General features: G+C 35.3%; 1 protein-coding gene across 1 annotated transcript; it reads left to right on the top strand.

Moving 5' to 3' along the window:
• Nucleotides 1-1,561: 1,561 nt before the first annotated feature.
• Nucleotides 1,562-21,897, top strand: Sin1 (SAPK-interacting protein 1). Its single transcript, XM_085947024.1, has 7 exons — nt 1,562-2,401; nt 2,557-2,967; nt 4,264-4,601; nt 5,626-5,769; nt 6,990-7,210; nt 13,239-13,371; nt 14,415-21,897. The coding sequence occupies exons 1-7, from the start codon at nt 2,067-2,069 to the stop codon at nt 14,600-14,602; spliced, it is 1,770 nt and encodes a 589-aa protein (XP_085803150.1). The 5' UTR covers nt 1,562-2,066; the 3' UTR covers nt 14,603-21,897.
• Nucleotides 21,898-22,139: the final 242 nt, after the last annotated feature.

The following is a 22,139-nucleotide window of genomic DNA, read 5'->3' as shown; positions in this document are numbered from 1 at the left end:
GTATATTTAGTGTTTTTTTTGTATATTTTAATACATACACTTGAATTATGGAGTTTTTGAATATCGCTACACAATTATAAATTGTATTGTGTAACCACATAATTTTAAATAATATCATTATTGAAGGAAAATAGCGCCGCAGGCGAATTTTTTGCTATTAGAGCAAATTTGTGATATATGTTTATCTCACTTATCGAGCCCGGGCCCCAGGCTAGAGCCCTGTCAGCCAATAAAATATACACCTACCACTAAGCTGAAACATACAAAATTAAATTTAGATATCAATAAATAAATAAGAGAATAAATATAATAATAGTTAGACACTACTTACCCAAATCACCAGAGTCTGAGATGCCATTTGGTTGATATGTCTGACACATTTGGTTTGTATCATTTAGTAATACCTACGCAGATGTATTATTTTCACACCATTTTTTCTATGATATTATTGTTGTACCCTACAACATGTAAACAAAATAATTTTCCTCATTATTTTTTTAATATAAACTTAAATTTAATCATAAATACACTATTAATTAATAGTCTCAACATTCAACCGTTGATGATTGAAATAAACTACAAATCCACACTATTATCAGCAAAAAATATTTTTACAAAAAAAACGACTTAAAAGAAGGTATTGCACAGTATTGTATTCACAGCACGATAAATATGATATAATCTAGGTAGATACCTACTAGTGTACATTTTTATTACAATTAGCTGGTACTTAACGTAAATACCTATTATATGCACGAATACTAATTGATTATGTCAAATGTCAATAAGGATTAATAATCATTATGAATAGGTATCTATTTGCAATAGGTACATCCGGCAACTTTTAAATCTCGCGAGTGACTGGCAAAAATATTTGGTTAAATTAAAAAATACGGTATGTATCTACCTATAAATCTCTACCATAAATTCTCCTTGTTTCGTTACCAACGTTGATATTATAATAAGTATATAATATTATTTTCTTTTAATAACTATGGCGCGACATAATTATTGGCTTTTGCGCAGTATACCTACCACTGTTATGAAAGGAACTTTTTAATCTGAGTAAATGACATTATATTATTATGACTGATTTATTATTCGTTTGTGGTGTTTTACATTTATAAAACTATTCATAATGTGTCTAGGTGCCAAGTTTATTAGCATTTGCATACGAAACCGTGCGGTCAAAAATAAAATAAAAAAATCACAAGCGGAGCGTGGTGACATCATACTAAAATCGCTGCGAGTACCTACTGGGTAATAATAAAAAAAAGCATCCGGAACAAAACATCCCAACGATCAGGTTATAATATAACTAAGTTTAGGTAGCTATTTCTATATAATACCAAATGATTCTCCTCGATTTGCCGCCCTTCGAATATCTGCCGCCCCCAAGCGACGCTTAATCTGCCTACCCCCACGGGACGTCACTGCGAGAGGCATGTTATTGCAACAAAATTGTGTCGATTTTTTTATGTATCAATATATACGAATACCGATACCAAGTATCTTCTTTGAATATGGCTGCTCTACCCTATCTATGCTACAAGGAGTTGCTATGGTTATTGACGGACAAACAAATCCCAAAGATGAAACCAGGCGGTGCTGCCATCTTTTTCTATGAAAGGTGTAGATATGAGTATTTTTGAAAGTACACGGGAAATTTATCATTTTGAATCCTTTAATACCCTCATGTACTTTTGTCGAAATATTATAATTGCAGGACCGTGTATCACCTTGTTCAAAGTATTCAGATACACTTGGCCGCGTACTTATTTTAGTGACAAAAATATGGTAACATTAGTCTCAAGTGACGTTTGGTCTTGACTAATTATTATCTTATCTGTCGTCAATAATTATTGGTCTCGGCATGGAGAACGGAGAACTTAACTGTACACCTATCATACATTTTATTATTTATTGTCATTATTAAACAGTGAAGTAATTTCAAATATCTCATTATTTGCAATGTCACTTATCAGAGTAAACATGTAAATTAAGCTCGTTGACGACAAATTTCTCAATATTTGATTTGAAGATTTGATCGACTAGTTCGATTGCCTATGATAATGGCTACCTATGACAATAAACATTGGTTGCTGTCGCATATACGAAATTCCTTTATATCCACCGACGATACAGGAATGTGTGAAATTGTTATGATAGGCGAAGATTTTCCGAGACTCTTGCATGCTAAAAGTATGTTGGACAAGGGCAAGATAGAGCAGTCTTCGTCACCCCTAAAGAATTGCGAAGACACGAGTGACGACGAGTACGAGCGAGAGCGGGTCATGGAGTTCGATTGCTATCCAGAAATGGACGTGAGCGACGATGACGACATCGATCCGTTGACAGAAAGCTATGACTTGCAACATGACATGGAATTTGGAATGCACAGGTTAATTCTTAACTCAAATATGATCAATTGGTTAGAGACAGATTACTTTAGATATTGTCAATTGTTGTGTAGCGATACTTCATGCGGTTAAATTAGATCTATATGGTAATATTATGCTCAAGTACTTTGCAGTAATTTATTTTTATTAATTCAAGGCAAAGATCCAACACTGCTCAAAGATTGGAGAAAATGGATCAAGCCCAGAGGAAAGCTGCCAGAATAAAAATGGTTAAATGGGAAAATCCTCCCAGCCTTGCGGCCGGTCAAGAAAGAGAGCAGCCATTCATACGCAAAGAAATCAAAATAGATTCGCTGAAATCATGCGGCGGACGGCAGCGCCGGTCTCTGCTGAGCGACCTGCTAGACAAATGTCCTTTCCTTCCGCAGAGCCAGTATCTGACGTATGCCAAAATTGACGGAACCGCACAACTGGGTTTACCTACCAAGACTTTTAAAATATTCATGACTATGATGCCAGAAGAGTTGCGGAATTATCCTATCCACGTGTGTGTTATAGCAAGTGCCAAGATTGAAGAGCTAATAGGGTTTACATGTTATAAATACAGGTAATGTATAGATAGGTATACCATCATAAATTGACCGGTGTTCGAATTTTGAACTAAGGTCATCACATAATGTATTGAATGATATGTAAAATGTTAGCATGTGGCGCCCTAACTCACCGGACAACTTATACTGGTGGATCTATACCTATTTGCCTTATTTTATTTCATCCTATTATACTGAAATACTGCACCCATGTTCTGGTCAAAATTGCATGTTGTTTTTTCAATGTGTATTTAATTCAGTGCAAGGAAAGGACGCAATGTGATGGGATGGATAAAAAAATGGCCTCATAAAAAAAATCTCTCAATATAACCTGTACTCTGTGGAGGCCCATATGCTCTGCTTAAGTGTGAAGATGCTAATTTTCTTTATAATTACTGAAAAAGAGATGATTTTTGTCAAGGGTCGATAAATCTACAGAGGCTCTTCTACCCGAAAAGAACACAATATGTTTAATTGGAACCTCATTTATGACCTAAATCTAAACAATCCTTTATATTATTTATTATATTAAGCAAGTATTTCATACTCAAAGACCAGTTTGGTCATTTTAATACAATTAATTGTCATGTTAAGGGGGGGGCATGCTCAGCGTACGTCAAAATGGAGCTTTTATGCTATTTTCAAAGCATGATCCTGGACATTCCTTAAACGTTGTAGATAATCTATTTACATAATTTTGAAGCCTTATTATCCTTTATATTTATTTTAAACATTTGATGACTGCATAAAGTATTTTTATTACATAAAATAGTATTCTTTTAAACTTCTTGCTCTAATGTTTTAGAATATAGTCATATTTCAGTACGTCCATGTGAAGTGGTGTTAAGATTTTTTATATTTATTAATTTTTAAAAGCATTTATAAAATGTTCAAGCACGCGCGTTACCATGATCTTACTCCCTACTTCATTTATCGTTTGTCAATTTTATTAAATATTGGACCAAAGATTCAAGCAACAGATGTCACAAACGAAAATTTAAAAAAAATATTTAAAATCCAATATTGGTAAGAATCCGTGTTATCTAATATATTCACCTGTAGCGAACTTATTTCTAAACCCATTTAATACCAGAAATTTTCTATAGATGCCTTAATATAGTGTTTCCAAGTACTTGTTCTAACATGAGAATTTCTCGTGTTCGGGCACCGTTAAGATTGATTTCAGATTGGATGGATCATGCTAATTTTGAAGGGTGAATAGCTATCACAATTAATTGTCACGTCTTGTCATCTATCACATTAATATGTATGCACCCTGCCCCAGTTCTGAACGATATTAAAAAATATTTCAGCATAGCTCATCCGGAAGCGACACTCGGACCTGTCTCCAACTATGGACTTTGCATATCTGAGGATGACGGTGAGGTGGACTGGGACTTTCCGTGCTTGGACTCGAGAGAGCCCTGCTCCAAGTTCGGTCTGACCTGCTTGGGTCTCGTGGATCTCAAAACGTATACTTTAACCAAAAATTCTGAAGCCCACACCAGCTCCATACCGGAAAAGGGAGGCTTCAACGCCATCACGTCGCCCGACGACGCCAAGTCTGTCGACCACACTGCGCGTAGCCGATCGGCTACCTTTGATTCCAAAGAGAAACCAAAGAGTCAAGAGGGCGTGGCGAACATTAGAGGTGAGTGTTTTGCACTCGGTTATGACTGCACAAAATACATAGGCACTAATATTTAAAAAATTAATAGGTAAAATCTGTAAATGGTACTCGATAGAAATCTAATTTTAGTATGCATATTGATTGATTTAAGGTGCTGAAATGCAAAAAAAACAAAAAACCGACCAATGTAGTCAAAAGTGGACAAAACCCATATAAGTAAATTCAATTTCCATCTATACCTTCGGTCTGTACTACGATTGTGATTCCCAATCTTTTTTGTTTGGCCAAACCCTTCTAATATTATGTAAAATCTCGGGAATTTCTACCAGGGTAACTCATATCAAAGTGCAGAGAAGAATATTAGAAAACATAGTAACTATACCATAGGGAAAGAACTCAAAATATCTTATTCTAAGATAATGGCGTTTGAAAATTTTGCACAAATTGTCATTTCAATGAGCCTTGGTTTTTGAAGTAAATGTGTTTATTTTTTATTTAGTTCAAATAAACATAGCATTGCATGATGAAATTTTTCAGTAACCTAGACATTCCCGTTTATAATTGATGATTAATCCCAGAAAGGGTTATTCGATTTTACGACCCGTTGAAGAAGTTTTTGAATATTTTTTTTGTTGATTTATAAAGAAAAGACCCTTCTACGTCAAATGGCATTATTTACTCAAAACTTTGAAATTTTGAGTTGTTTACCTATAGAAGTAGGGTATCGCGTATGTCAATTCATTATTCAGTACATTAAATTTTATTATTTCAGTGATTTCGGGATATCTGTTGACTTTTACTTTATTAGGTGATGGTTTTCGCCAGTTGTAAGGCATTGATAAAACATAACCACTTTGTGATGATCTTTTGCGATACTGACAAATAAGTATCGGCTGACTTGAGTGAGCTTGCAATCGTTATCCATAAAAAATTAGCCAAGATGGACACCTCACCTTTTCGGGATTCGCACACTTCGTCGGGGAGGAGATCATCGTTGCCATTGTCAAAACTAATAAAGTCAAATTGAAATTTGTATTTTATTCAGGTATCGTTAATAAAAACGGCAGAGGCGTTCAAAGGACGAGCTCGAGTGTGACATTCGGAGAGGAGGCCACCCGGACGGTGTCTGTGTTGGTGGACAACCTGCCCCCTCGGGATTCTGCCCATGACACAAGCAGCGCTCCTGCAGGTCTCCAAAACCCTTAATTCATATTTGTCACGCACAATTCAAATCTCACATAATATTATGTGCAAAAGAAAAGACAATGAGACAGCCTTTTAGGGTCACAACTGTGACTGGCTTAATTTTCTAGTGGAACCAATGGACATAATAAATAAGGTATACAGTAGAACCTCGTTAATAAGAACATGCATAGATTCGTCGTAAATCTAAATTCTCATGAAAAAAGAGTCCCATATACATTATTTTCATATAAAACCATACCTTTAATTCGAATTTCGTAATACGAAATGATTTGGAGTCCTGGCATATAAAAATATTCAATAAACCGTAATAAAGTACACTAGTACACTGTGTCATGAGCCAGTCGTAGGTACAGAAGGTAAAACAGATATCGAAGTTTTATCTATACCAGTCGGTACTGAATTTTATAATGTAACAGGGCTTGTCAAATGTTTTCGTAGAAAATACATAGATGTCACTGTAAACATATTAATTTAAAAACGCGCGCCAAAACGAGAATTCTCATGCGCGGTACTCAACGTAATTATTGATATCATGAGAATTCTCATTTGCGGTACCGAGCGTGTTAATATATTTTATGGCTTCAAGCAGCTGTTTTTTTTACAGACAATGGAACAAATTAATGTTTAAATAAATTTTTTACATGGCTAACTTTCTTCTTTTCCCTAAGGGGGGTTTATATTCGAATGTTTGAGATGTATAAATTATCATATTTAAATGCACGTGATATAATGAAACATTTATTTACCTACACACATATTGTATCAAAATATCAGTAGTAGCAATCGGCGATTGCCAGCTGTTCTGCTAAGCCGAGCAGCATGAGGAGGTGTCAGATGACATTCCGAAGGCCGAAATCACAAATGGCTGAAATAGCATTTGGCCAAAATCCCAAATAGCTAAATGACTATGCATATGACCCCAAATTTATAATGGCAGTAACGCCTTGCAAATCGTAAAAGTGACAAATCAGTAAAATGTCCAACTGTCTGAGGTGAGAAAGTTCATCCCAATGGGAAAACTACGGTGCCATCGCCGAATATGTCATTTTTAGATTTACTTCACAATTATAATAAAATCTACCGCATGTCGATATGACGCCAAGCTGTCTGCGAGACCCGGTGAGACAACTGGCTCTGCTAGTATGTGATAACCTTAATTTAAAAATACAAAGTTTACTTGAAATGATTTTGTTACCCCGGCAGGCGAAGTGCAGTCGCGGTTGCAGTCGCTGTCCCCTTCCCCGCAGGAGAGTGCGGCGCTTCGACGAATGAAACTGCACGAGCAGGACGTGGATGCGCCGCTTTATCAATCGTTCCGCGTGCACGTAGTCAACCGCGTGCGTTCCAACACAGAGGTTCTGCTGGGAATATCTAAGGAGAGAATCGAAATCAACCCTCTACCCAAAGGGTCCAGCAAGTTTTGGGTGAGCATCGACACCTCCTTCCTTTCCTGTACATATTCTGCCAACGGCGTTGTCTGTCTTCCCAAAATGTTCCTTTCAGGTCGAGGGTGTGCTTTTTTTGTATCATTTTTTAAACAAGAGACTACCCTTCATCTATTTTCACTTTCCCTCACTAATGTAGTGGGTGAGTGTAGCTAAAATTTCAGTTCGAAGCCTTAAATATTGAATAAACTTTGTGTTATAAAGTATAAACTGTAAAAAGATAAAATTATTTATTGCGCTTTATCGTCTGTAGAAAATGTCACTATTATTCACTTATCAAAGTCCTGGACATAGACATGGAAATGTTAACGATTTGAGAAATCAAACCCAATTAAAACATTTTTAAGTGTAAATTAGTCTTCACTTCATATTTATCTGATAATTTGTGTCATATTTTCTAGGGTACTTTTTTTAAAACAGGAAACTCCATAATTTGCGCTCGCAGTGCTAATGTCTGCAAATATGTTGCTTTTCAATATTTTTTTTTTTTTTTTTTGTGATTTTACCGAGGCTTTGACTGCGACTCGCTGTCATATCGCCTCTTCTCTTCTAGAAGGGGATCCCTCGATCAGGTCCTCACTTCTATTCTGTTAAATAACTTTACAATTTTGCCTAGCTCTTCCGTCTTACCCACCGCCAGGACACCCTTCAATTCGTCGACATTCTCATAGATATCCGCAATTCGCAGCTGTACTCTGTGAATTTCATATTTGGGGCATTGCAACGCTATATGTACAATGTCCTCTAAAACATGACATTCATCGCAGAGCTGCGATTCGCTTCTTCCCATGAGGACATCAAATCTTTTGCCCATGGTGTGCCCTGTTCTTAGCCTCAGTATTAACTTAAGCTCATTCCTGGTCAAAGAAGACTCTACAAACCAGGGCACCTCTCGTGGTGATGGTAGGATAGACTTACTCCATTTCCCCTTTTCTAATGATGCCCTATGGTGAAAATCTATCCACATACTATGGCACATTTTCTTTATAGCCTCATTCCAGTCCAGGTTTTCTGGTATCCACTGATATGGTACCCCTGAATGGCCGGCTTCCTTTGCCAGATCATCTGCCCTTTCATTGCCCTCAATGCCCATGTGCGATGGGATCCATTGAAGGCATAGATCTCCTCCTCTATTTTTCTTGGCGTCGATCTGGTCAAGGATGTAGTATGCTATGGTTTTACTGTTATGTGAGCGAGTTGCTGCGGCAAGATGTTGTAAAGCGCTTTTGGAGTCTGTTAAAATGACAGCGGATTGCGCCGAGAAATCTTCGCTTAAAGTGTATTTAATTGCTTCGTTTATCGCGATAAGTTCCGCCGTCATTATTGGTATTGCTGGGTTTAGCTTCCAGCTCTTGTTTATACCTACTTCTGGTATCACAAGAGCTGCTCCTGCTCTATTCTCATCTTTGGATCCATCTGTATAAAGGTGGATCCATCCTGCCTACCTCTCTGTCAGCATTTTTTCGACGCGCTCTCTTGCTTTATCGGATACTATGCTCCGTTTTGGTTTGTCTATTCCTTTGACCTCTAGTTTGATAACAGAGCTGAGGTTGTAGGTACCAACTGGCCTCTTCAGCGAATACATACCTAGGCATTTTGTATTTAATACCTCCCAACTTTCTGTGGCTTTACGGATTCCTACCAGTAATGGGAGCTTTCGTTTCTCATAGTATGTATTGCTTTCCACGAGCTCGTATAGGAGTTTCACCTTTGCCAATATGGGGTTATCTATTATAGATTTCCACTTCATCCATGTCTTGGTAGCCAGTGCCCATCTCCTGACATCCAGTGGAGGTACGCTGAGTTCCGCTTGTAGCATGTGAATAGGAGTTGTCCTGATAAATCCTCCACATATTCTTAATGCTTTGGACTGGATGCGGTCTAGCCTCACCGAATTAGTTTCGGCAGCGGAGTGGTAAAACATGCTCCTGTAATCTAATCGGCTTCTAATGAGTGCTGTGTATAACCTTCTCATATGAATGGGGTGCACGCCCCACCCACCTCCCGCCAGTACTTTAAGTATGTTCAGAGGTTGTATTAGGCTGTTCGCGCAATGACTAATATGATGCTTCCACGTTAGTCTATAGTCCAGGTTCATACCTAAAAATTTATAAGTGTCTACTCTTTCTATTATAGTGCCGTCGATTTTTAAATTAAGCTGGTTTTGTCTCTTGCCTCTGGCAAAAAGTACCACCTTAGTTTTGTTGGGAGCTACTTTAAGGCCTCGAGTTTCCAATAATAATTTCATTTCGTCAAGACTTCTCTGCATTAACCTTTGACATTCTTCTGCTCTTTTTCCCGAACAAAAAAGTGCGAAATCATCTGCATATTGTACAATGTTGACCCTTGTTATTAACTTTAATATGTCAGTTGTAAGAATGTTGAATAGTAATGGGGATAGGGGGTCTCCTTGCGGAAGGCCTCCTGAGCATACCGTACTCTTCCTTTCATTATTAATGCAAATGGTGATTTTTCTTTCATTTAAATACTGCCTAAGATATTTAACGATTTTCCCACCGATTCCCCATTCATTCAACACCCTCGACACTTCTTTCACCTGAACATTATTATACGCATCCTGGATGTCCAGGAATGTTTTCAGAGTTACTTCGTTTTTGACCTGTGCTGCATTGATGTCTAGTACTAGGTTGCCTATGTTCTCCAGAGTCGACTTTTGCCTTCTGAAACCCGTAGTATTGTGATGAAATAGTTGTTTTTTCTCTGCAAACCATTCGATTCTTCGTGCAATCATCTGGTTGAACATTTCGCACATGCATGATATGAGTGCAATTGGTCTGACTGACGACACCAGGGTAGGGTCTCGCCCTGGTTTTAAGATTGGGATGATCATCGTTTCCGTCCATTGCCTTGGGACTTTGCCGGTTTCCATGATTAAGTTGAATATCTCCACTAGTTTATTTTTTCCGGTCTCTGGTAGCTGAGCGATCATGGAATATGAAACTTCATCCATGCCGGGGGCAGTGTCTTTATTTTTGATTACTGATCTTAGTTCCGCCACTGTAAGAATTTCATTCATTTTATCATTAGGATTATTTGTTTCCTATTCTGCGATTTCTTCCTTCGTTTCATCACTTTTACTTGCTAGTTGTTGAAGGAGGAGTGACGCCATGCTTTCATCCAGTTGATTTTTGAATTTGTTTCCCGATTTGCCCTTCATCCAACTCATTTTTCTCCACATTTCTGAGTAGGAAGTCTCCGAGTTGACGGAGTCACAAAATGCTTTCCAACTTTCTCTTTTGGCTTTTAAGATTGCTTTTCGAGTTGTGGCTTGCCTTTTCTTTAGTTCTAGGTAGTTTTCTGTTGAACTGATTTTTTTGAAGCGAGTGTAGGCAAGCCTTCTCTCAGCGATTGCCTTTGATACTTCGGAGTTCCACCATGGTTTTGGTCTAAAGTTTGGGTGACTGCATACTTTGAGTCTCGGAATGCTTGAATTTGCCCCATTATTCAATATTGCCTCCAATTTATCATACTCTACTTGTACATCTCTGGTAGGTTCTGTAAGTGTGTCTATGTCATTTGAGATAATTTCTCGATATTGTTCCCAGTTTGCTTTAGGGTAATTTCTTCTTGGGATAATTTCTGTTTGGCATTGATTTTCCACAAACTCGATAATAATGGGTAAGTGGTCACTGCCCATTGTATCGGAGTCTATTTTCCATTCGGTTTCCAGTACCAACTCATTGGAGATAAATGTTATATCCGGTGCCGCTCCTCTCTGATTTGGAGGGGCGACCCTGGTACTTTGACCATTGTTAATCGCTACTAAGTCAAGGCATACGTCTGCGACATCCTCTCCTCTTGCGTCTCGAAGTGTATGATCCCTACATTGGGTGGTGTGCATTGAAGTCCCCACCCATAATTGATCCCTCTCCCATTTGATCGAAGAGCCTGCTCCATGCGTTTTTCCGAATGGTAATATTGGGTTTACAATATATTGCTTTCACTGTTTTTAATTTTTGTGTCCCTCTGATTTCCACTTGACATGCCTCCAGTTCAGTTGGAAGGCCTTGTAGGGTCTTTTCTTTAGACGCCAGTGTTTTATGCACCAGAATCGCTACTCCTCCGTATCCATCCCCTCTGTCTTTTCTATACATCGTGTAATCATTGAATTTCAGATAGTCTAATTCAGACCTCAGCCAATTCTCTGAGATTAATGCTATTGATATTTTTTGTCTTATTAAGTAGAGTTCTATATCATCCTTTTTTTGCTTCATACTTCTGGCATTCCATTGTAAAATCCTAATTTGTTTTTTACTATCCATTTTGCTGCAGAACCTCCCTTAGAATTTCCCCTAAATGTCCTTCTTTGAAGTGTTTGCATACCCAGTCCACTGCTTTAATTATTAGTTGTTTAATGATCTGCTGCCAGTCTCCCCTTTCAGCAAGACTTTCATTATTTCTCCCATCGCATTAACCTCTGTCTTCCCCTTTGACTTTTTCTTATTTTTTGTAGGCTTTACGCTGCTACCTGTAGCTATTATTGTTGAGCCTGAAGCTTCTACCACCACTTCTTCTTTCTTTTTGTTTTCCTTAATTTTTTGAATTTTCTCGCTTTCATCTCTTCCCACGATTTTTTTTTTGTTTTAATATGTCAGCATAGCTATTATTTAACATATTTTTTTTTGCTTCCTTGAAAGGTATGTTCATTTTTTTCATTGCTTCTTTGCAATTCTTTTCCTCTTGCCACTTTGGGCATTTTTGGCTGTTTGCCGCGTGGTTACCTTTGCAATTGATGCACGTAATTTCCTCATTTTTTTCGCAGGTATTGTGGTTTTCACCACACTTAGGGCACGTTTCTACTGTACGTTCGCAATTGTTCGCGATATGCCCATATCGCCAGCATTTGTAGCATTGCATAACCCTGAATACATACGGTTCTACAGCAAAAGAGACGCCATATATGTAAATTGTTCTTGGCAATATTTTCTCCCCAAATTTAATACTGACTGACGAGGTCTTCGTCAGCTCTCCTGTATCACTTTTTCTTGTCAACCTCTTAAGGTTGATTACTTTTGCATCACTTTTGATTTCCATTTGCAGTTCTTGGAGGTCCGTATCAATGTCGACTTTTCTTATTACTCCATAAGAGCAGGAGTAATTCTCTTTGGTCACAAAACCGAGTTCTTTGAGTTCTCCAGCTTGTTTCACTTTATCTGCTTTTTTTTCGTCCTCTACTTGGATGTACGTCTTTAAATTTTTATTGTAAATTTTCTGTACTTTTACTCCTGCCTTATGCAGCATCTGCGCTACTTTCAACTTTAATGGTATTTTACTTCCCGTCGCTATCATGACGATATTTTCGTTTCTCTTTGGAGCGATCCCAGAGTCTCTTCTGGGTTTTTTTCTAGAGGTCACAGTCTGCCATTCTTCTTCTTTTTCTCCAACCACTTCCTCTTCATCATCGTTTCTTTTCTTCTTCGTTTTCTTTGGTTTCATTCCATTTTATTATTTTTGCCGTTCACGCGGTCTTGGAAATCGCGCAACAGTGTGAACAAATAACAGTGTGGACAACCTCTCGCTTCACAGCGTTTGACGCACTCACCGCACAAAGTGCACTATCCGTGCAACAATAAATTTTATTCACTTTTGCTCACTGTTAATATAAATAATATATTAATTTATGCAGTATGTATGCTCTAAATAATATATACACTGTATACCTCGGCTTTCTTTTTTTCCCACCTAATATTCTTTCTTTCAGACTTCCCTTATTTATATTAAATTCTGTTAACTTGTGTTTGATTTTACTTTCCATTCGACCCGACCGTTCTAATCAAATGCTCAAGTCTAACTGAATATCTATTTGGACAAGAGAGCATGGTCCTAATAGGTTCAGCGAGTGACCAATGTCCATTTCTCTTAAAAAATATGTTGAAAAACCTCTTGAGGCAGCCAACATCGGATTGTAAAGCCAATGGAAAAAAATATGTTTTATTATGTCACTATTTTTTATTTATTATAGTTTCATTTCATTTATTAATTTCAGTATCGAATGAAGCCTGTTTCATACAATATGGACTCTATAGCGTGGTGCGAAAAGTTCGAGCCGAAGAACAACCGTTCTACATTCAGAATTGTCTATTATCAAGGGGCGAGCGTTGAGCCCTCCTCTCTTGAAGGTAAGTTATTCTTCAATATGAATCGGTCACAGTCAATGTCCTATCGTATACCTATGCAATGCTTTCTGAGCTATGTCACCGAGGAGTTTAATGAAAATATAAGCTATTTTTTAAGAAATTAAATTGTTAATAAATTCATTCGCAGATGATTCTGATATATGTTATATTTCAATGATACTTTTTGATAATCCCACTGATGGTATCCGGTGGCCATGGGATAAGCAATATATAACATGCAATAAGGATTCCGAATGAAATTCTCCGTAAAACCATAGAATGTCGACATCTGCACTAATATGCTTGAAATTATACCTTTTAAATTCTGGACCAATCAAATGACCTGATTAATACAATCAAAAACATAGACACCAAATAACTGTAAATTTTTATCATTAGCTGATGTAACTAGCCTTTTTACTAAATACATAGCACACAAGACTGGAGAAAAAGAAAAAATCATCCTTTCAAGCTGGAAGAAATTAATTCTTTAATTAAAGAATGCGTAGATAACAATTATTTTACATTTAATTTATAATTTTACAACCAACTTGAAGGCAGTACAATCGGGGGAGTCAATGACTCACGGAATTTTTCATGGACAAATTTCAAACGAAATTGCTAAGAACCGATTTGCTGAATAATATAATTTTCTATAATCATTCATATTCTAATGGATATATATTCAAATTCCATCACGTACCCTCGGTCGATAGTATTAATATCATTGATATGTAGATGACATGTCGATTTGTTTGAAGGGAACAGTCCGGCAGCTTAATACGTTCATAAAAAAGGTCAACTCGATACGCGATAACATTGAATTCACATTAGAAGTAGATGTAGATAATAGGATTAACTTTCTGGACCTGACTATTCAAACAATTGATTATTATCAATATATCTTTTAAATTTATAAGAAACCTACGTTTACAGAAACAACAATGGTGTATTCACTAATAGTGAGATTCTCATTTACTTGTGTGTATTACGTTTTACTATGGTACCTACTGTTAAAATAGTTTCTCTTTGCATATTTTTTTCAGGTTCCCCGAACACCCCAATATTTAAGCATCATGACTTTGAATGCGATCTCTTGAGTTCTTTCCTGATAGTCAACAAAATAAATCGAATACTGGAGCTGCAGTCCAACGCCTGCAGGAAGGAGTATAAGGCCGCCTACGACAGGAAGTTGCACGCTCGCCGCAGTTTCCATCTACCTAAAAAGATATAAAATATAACATGTACATTGAACAATGTCATAAATATTAAACACTCAAGCACCACCTCCTGCATTACTGCACTCCACTGTGTGGTTAACCCTCATATGCTGGCGTCATTTCATATATGTCATCATTACATTACTCAAGAGCATTTAATTCAGCCACCGTGTAGAATTATCCTTATATATTATAATGCCTCATCGAGCATGGTTTTTATTGTCCGCATAGAGTCCATATAATCTCCTATATATTATTATCCTACAGCTGTGCCCGTTTTTGCGAACGATTGTGTGCCTTATTCGTTATTTCCAATAGGTTTAAATGGAAAATGCAGTAGAGAAACGTTCTTTATTCAAGTAAAAAAGTATGGAATTTGATAAATTTTGTTGCATTTTAGGGTTATTTTGATTGTTTTACAATAGATTTTCGTCGGCACGTGACTTTTTTTACAACACATATTAATTGGGGAATTTATTTTTTCGATGTGTTTGCAACACTGAAAATATTATATTTCAAAATGGCGGCTACTCCGTCAATTGTCATGACAATATGATAAATAATGTCTTTGTATTAGAAACAAGAGATGTTTATTTAGGTTTTGGTGACTTTTCGAAACGGATACTACTCTCAATCAAGTGATTTGGCGAATTGTTTATGTTTTAGTGAATTTTTAATCCGGATATTATTCTCAATCAAGCGATTTGGTGCGATCTTAATTAACATAATATTACGCTTTCAGTAGAGGTTAAATAAAACTACCTAATACATGTGTACCTATATTATATTAAAACACTATACTTATCCTAATAATACATTCAATCGTTTGAAGTTGTTATTAGATAATATAAGATTATAATATTAGATTCATATTACCGGCGAAGTATACGATGTCACATCAATCTGACAGCTGTATGTTTATGATGTGTCACCGTCACCCTTCTAATTTAAGTTGTGAAGCAAATACCTATTGTGTATCTACTGTTGATGAAGTTATACGACAGGTAAGTGCATATGCTCCTGGTTTAAAACATCATTCTGGTTTTCTGGTCATTATGACAATATTTTAGTGCAACACTTGACGTATATTATTTACGGTCACATTCATATCTGATATTATATTTTTAGACCGTGAAAAACAATATATGTATTTGTCAGGTCCACGACATTATAAGCCAACTCTCAGTCATTGTGGGTTTCAAAAACCTGAATCAATCCAAACCTTCATCAAACTGTTCAAGCAAAGTAATTCCATTCCTTTCGTTCACAAATTATGTTATCAAATTTGTGATAATATTTACCTAGGTACCTATTCAATTCATTATTATTATCACCATCATCCTGGATCAATCTACTGTTTATTTAGTAATATAGTAATTACGGTGAGTACGTAGATATGTATATATTAATGTATAACGATGGTATTTGAATTTAAATTTTAATGGATTTAATATATAACATATTTTGTGATAGGTACGTTGTCTTGACTTTCAAATTATTAAGTTATTTAAAATAATAATATTATGCACTATTCTGCTCACGTTTTTCAATTATGTTTGATAGTACCGATCAGTTTTACATTTTTCAAACTGTTTGAAATTGGACCCACTGAAGTAAATTTATTTATTATAAGTATTGATGTCAATTATTCTCTTTCCCCAATTATGAAATGTGGTAATAAAACTAACTATTTTCACTCTCCAGGTTAGGTTTGGTTTGGTCTAAAAAGAAAGTTGTAAAATCTCATGTCCACCTCTGCGGCACATTTACTACAGATTTTTTTATGTTTACGATAAATGGATGTTAGCCACTCGGTTAACCTATTAGGTCCATACTGGTACAGTTCGGTTATGAGGAATACAGCGAAAAACACATTTTGAAAATAGCTGATATACTGGATTATTTGTTAGGTTAACCTAACCACACCTAGCATATCGGCTATTTTCAAAATGTGTTTTCCGCTGAATACCTCATAACAGAACTGTACCGCAGAATCTTATTAATTGCATTTTTCGTCATTTATCCGACTGTCATTTATTTTATCAGCTTCACAATAATTCACAATAACAAACATAGACTAAAATATTTTTATTCGAACTTTTATATTTAAAGACAACGTAAACATAATTATTTTTAGGGAGGTAAATTATTAAAAATGACATTTACTATAGGTAATTATTACACAACGTATATAATATTATTTCATTTTATATTGTAAATATTTTATTACATAATATAAGTAAAATGCATGCGTGCGTATAAGCAAATAAAATAGTGAATTATGATAATTTCATACCCTAATCACACTATGAGTCGTCTACGTCGTGCGTATAAGCAAATAAAATAGTGAATTATGATAATTTCATACCCTAATCACACTATGAGTCGTCTACGTCGTATTATCCATTATTTCCATTCGCGTGGTTATATAGAAGAATTAATATGTATCACTATGCTTATTCGCATTCCACTACTGGATGAAGGTTGTATGAATAATCCTATTGGTCATATGAACTGCTATATCTATTAAAATTGGTGATATTAAAATTTACCTACCCATTTATATCGTCATTATTATCATGAACCAGGATCAATCCACTGCTCGATGAAGGCCTCTCAAAACTAATTCCATTCCTGTTTCATATATACATTGCTGCATTTATCAAATATTTCAATATAATATATTCATTTCATCGTTATCATCATTAGACCAGGTCAATCCACTGCTGGATGAAGGCTTCTCTAAGCCGATTCTACTCTTTTTGGTCCTATGAATAATCGCTATATAATATACATAATCTACCTATTTATAATGCCATTATCATAATCAGTTTAGATCAATACACTGCTGGACGAATTTTTTTCCAACCTAATAATTACTTCCTCTCAGATCTATATGTTTCTTCTTTTATCAACATTTGTTTCGATATGAACGTCCCGCAGCGTGAAACATATTATCGCTAAAATTTTAATTTTTTTAAATATTATTCTATGGCTGCAAGCATTTTTTTAGACAATGAAACAAAATAACTTAATAGTTTAAATTTATTTTTTATATGGCTAACCTTCTTCTATTACATTATATTCAATCGCAATCAAATTGTCAGGTATTATGCTAGGTCTAGCAGCCTGGGATGATATGTGACGCTAAAAAACAAACGTGGTCATCTCCATCACATGTGAAACTGAGTAAATCAACTTTTTTGTTTTTGTGGTTAATTTGAACCCGTGAGTTAATAATTTCCTAATTTATGATTATATTTTATTTAAAGAATACGATTTAAACAATGCTCAATAATCGCGGATCCTTAATAAACAAGATATTTACGATTTTATGTTGGAGATGGCTATGTTTGTTTTGTATCATCTGGATTTGACATAAATACTATTGGAGATAGACAGTTTTGTTTTGTATTCGATCGGTTTGTTTTGTATTCTTACAAACAGGGTTGTGTTAAAATGGGTGCCGGACGAAATCCCGAAAAATAAAAATATATAAACAGTATTAATTTTCAACCAGCGGTTCCCCAATAGGCGGCGCTTTTTCTCGATTGTATAATTAATCTAGATAATTAAAATAGTAGTATTAAAAACTATTATTAATTATGGAATGAAGCAACAAAATAATTTTCAACCAGCGGCACCCCAAAAGGGGGCGCTTTTTCTCGATTGTATAATTTAACTAGATAATTAAAATAGTAGTATTAAAAACTATTATTAATTATAGAATGAAGCAAAAAAATAATTTTCAACCAGCGGTACCCTAATAGGCGGCGCTTTATCTAGAGTGTGTAATTTAACAAGATAATTAAAATAGTTATAATAAAAACTATTAATATTTATGGAATCAAGCAACAAAATAATTTTCAACCAGTGGCACCCCAAAAGGCGGCGCTTTTTCTCGATTGTATAATTTAACTAGATAATGAAAATAGTAGTATTAAAAACTATTGTTAATTATAGAATGAAGCAAAAAATATTTTTTAACCAGTAGTACCCCAATAAGCGGCGCTTTTTCTAGAGTGTGTAATTTAACAAGATAATTAAAATAGTTATATAAAAACTATTATTAATTATGGAATGAAGCAAAAAAATAATTTTCAACCAGCGGTACCCCAATAGGCGGCTCTTTTTCTAGAGTGTGTAATTTAACAAGATAATTAAAATAGTTATATAAAAACTATTATTAATTATGGAATGAAGCAAGAAAATAATTTTCATCTAGTTAAATTATACAATCGAGAAAAAGCGCCGCCTTTTGGGGTGCCGCTGGTTGAAAATTATTTTCTGGCTTCATTCCATAATTAATAATAGTTTTTATATAACCATTTTAATTATCTTGTTAAATTATGCAATCGAGGAAAAGCGCCGCGTATTGGGGTGCCGCTGGTTGAAAATTATTTTGTTGCTTCATTCCATAATAAATAATAGTTTTTAAATAACTATTTTAATTATCTTGTTAAATTACTTACTCAAGAAAATGCGCCGCCTATTGGGGTACCGCTGGTTGAAAATTATTTTGTTGCATCATTCCATAATTAATAATAGTTTTTTATATAACTATTCTAATTATCTTGTTAAATTACACACTCTAGAAAAAGCGCCGCCTATTGGGGTACCGCTGGTTGAAAATTATTTTGTTGCATCATTCCATAATCAATAATAGTTTTTTATATAACTATTCCAATTATCTTGTTAAATTACACACTCTAGAAAAAGCGCCGCCTATTGGGGTGCCGCTGGTTGAAAACTATTACTGTTTATATTTTTTTATTTTTCGGGATTTCGGCCTTTGGGCTTCCGGCCATTCGGGATTTCGGCTTTCGGGATTTCGGCATTCGGGATTTCGGCCCTTCGGGATTTCGACCGGCACCCGAAAAAAACAACATTATAAATGTATAACTTATTTCATATTTACAACTAACACTTCATAATTTGAAAATTATAATTGGGTTTATGAATTTATTTTGAGTTTTATGATATTAGAATTAAAGGTAACTAAACAAACATAACAATATTTTTGAATAAAAATATATAAAAAAAATAAAGATGACTGAACCAGTTTACACGATATTATGCAGCTTTAAAACTGAACATAAAATATGAACAGCCAAGGCACAGCCCTGAGGTTCTAAAATGCTAACTGTCGTAAAACGTTTGAAAATCAAAATTTACTTACCGTTTTTCAGTCTTCTTTGAACGTTTAATGGTATAATTTGATCTGGTTAACTTTCGTGCATTATCTGGAGACACTATTTCAAACTTTATTTGGATTATTTTCCATTCTTTGACAATTATTTTGCTTAAAAACTTGAAGAGCACATCGTATACACAGAGAAAACTTTTTGCTGATGGGAGTCATCTTGATAAAATGCCACGACATGATTGGCCATTTTGAAAAAGTGCTACGTCGTTATTGGCCAAGACGAATGTGACCACGTTTGATATAAAAAATCAATGGATATGACTAAGTTTGAAAAAAATCACATCTTTTATTTGAATTTTTGAAGCAGAAATTGAGGAGATAGCCATGTCTTAACTAAATAATATTATATAAAACAACACAAGCAATCATACCAACCAAAAATCTCAAAAAAGTCATTGACTGGAGATGGCCACGTTTGTTTTTTAACGTCACATATCAGATGACATCCTGAAGGCCAAAATCCATAATAGACTATACATATGACGCCAAATTTATATCGACAGTAACGACTTGCAAATTGTAAAAGTGACAAGTCAGCGACATGTCAAACGGCGCCGTCTCTGCATACTTTACAATTTTATTAAAATCCAATATCATTTTATTAGGACGCCAAGCTGTCTGCAAGACCTAGCGAGACAGACTGGCGAGAGCCAGCTGGCTCAGCTAGTATTATATTATAGGTGAACACTAACAGAAGTTACACCATTTGAAATTTCTTGAATGCAATAAAAATTAAAGTTGACATTTCAAGACACTCCACATGTTTATGGGCGGTTCCTTTTCGAAATTTTTATTTTGTTTTATTTCATCTTAGTACAACAGTTTGGAGCAGTTGCAAATGATTTCATTTTTCCGACCTGCTTGTTTTTAAAATCACTGTTTATTTTTATACAAATTATACACTTCCCAACACTTTGTAGGTATTATCTCCAATGCATAAAAGATATGATTTTTTAATCGTAATCTATACGCAGACCTGATTGCGCACACTAAATTTGCGGGTTTACATGTAACTTTTGTGCAGAAACGCTGGGTGCCTGAGTGTGTTAATATTGAAAATAGTACACCATATTGGTGTGTAAAATTAATAATATGTAATATTAATGGTCCTTAATTAAAAGAGATGATAATTTTTTAAATTTGAAGAAATATTATTTACTTAAAAATATTTTCACTTACTGTTGAGTATTTATACCATATTAGTGGTGTTAACTGTCAATTCTCCATCGAAAGACAGTGTATTAATTAAAATAAAACACATTATTATGTTATTACTAATATGCTAACGGTAGCCGCGCGGCATAAGCGTTGGACTATCACGCCGTGGGTCCCAGGTTCGAATCCTGGGTCTGGCAAGTACACATATTGTTTTTCAATTTGTGTGTGAGTCAGGGTATGGACCTAATAGGTTGAGCAAGTGGCTGACATCCATTTCTCGTAAAAACAAAATCTGTTAATACAAACCTCTACTCTGTAGAGGCCCATATGATCCTATTAGGATCGGACATGGTCAAAAAAAAAAAAAAAATATATTTGTTCCACATTATTAACATTAACAACAATAAATTAGGACCGGTTTCTTAGAATAAGTATTATAAATATTATTTGTATTGTATATTCTTGTAAGTAAATATTAAACCATATTTAATCCAATGTTTAAATACCTCAGTATCAGTTAACAAGATATAATATGTACATATGGGCCCATTGATATGTTTATTGTAATATAATAAACAATTAAATTAATTAATTATTTTAAATTATACACTTTTTTAAATTATATTGTCGTGGTTTTGTTTTATTTATGTAAACCTGTCACTCAGTCAAATGGCTAGTGGCTAGTCGTCGCTCTAGGATTATTTTGGTGAAGCTCCATTTTTGGTGGAATCTGCATTTTGCTGATGATGCAATAGCAGCACCGGGAGATCGATCTAAAAAGATTCACCTTCTTATAGATCATTTGAGGCATAAATTTCAAGAAGTTTATAAACATTTCACCAGATGAAAGTTTAATGAAGTTCCGGGGTATCTTTCATATGTGAAATTTAACCGCAATAAGCGCGCCCGGTTCGGCATAAAATTTTATAAACTTTGCGAGTCTTCTCAGGGTACGTGTTTGATTTCAGTATTTATACTGGAGAAAAGGTCGGAGATCAGACCCTTCTGTCCAATGAAGCGATTGTCCAACACCTATCGGCCGGGTGGGTATGAGTCTGATGGACATATCCAGGGGCGGCTCTACCTCAAGAGACCGAGGGGACAGTCCCCACCATCATTCTTTAATTAATATTCAATTACATATTCATGTTACACATGCCTGCCACAATACATTGACTTTGTTAAGT

The sequence above is a fragment of the Rhyacophila brunnea genome, unplaced genomic scaffold (assembly GCF_057557595.1).
Source record: "Rhyacophila brunnea isolate RB1 unplaced genomic scaffold, BYU_Rbru_1.0 scaffold_2, whole genome shotgun sequence".
Classification (NCBI taxonomy): Eukaryota; Metazoa; Arthropoda; class Insecta; order Trichoptera; family Rhyacophilidae; genus Rhyacophila; species Rhyacophila brunnea.
This window is presented reverse-complemented; position numbering and strand designations above follow the sequence as displayed.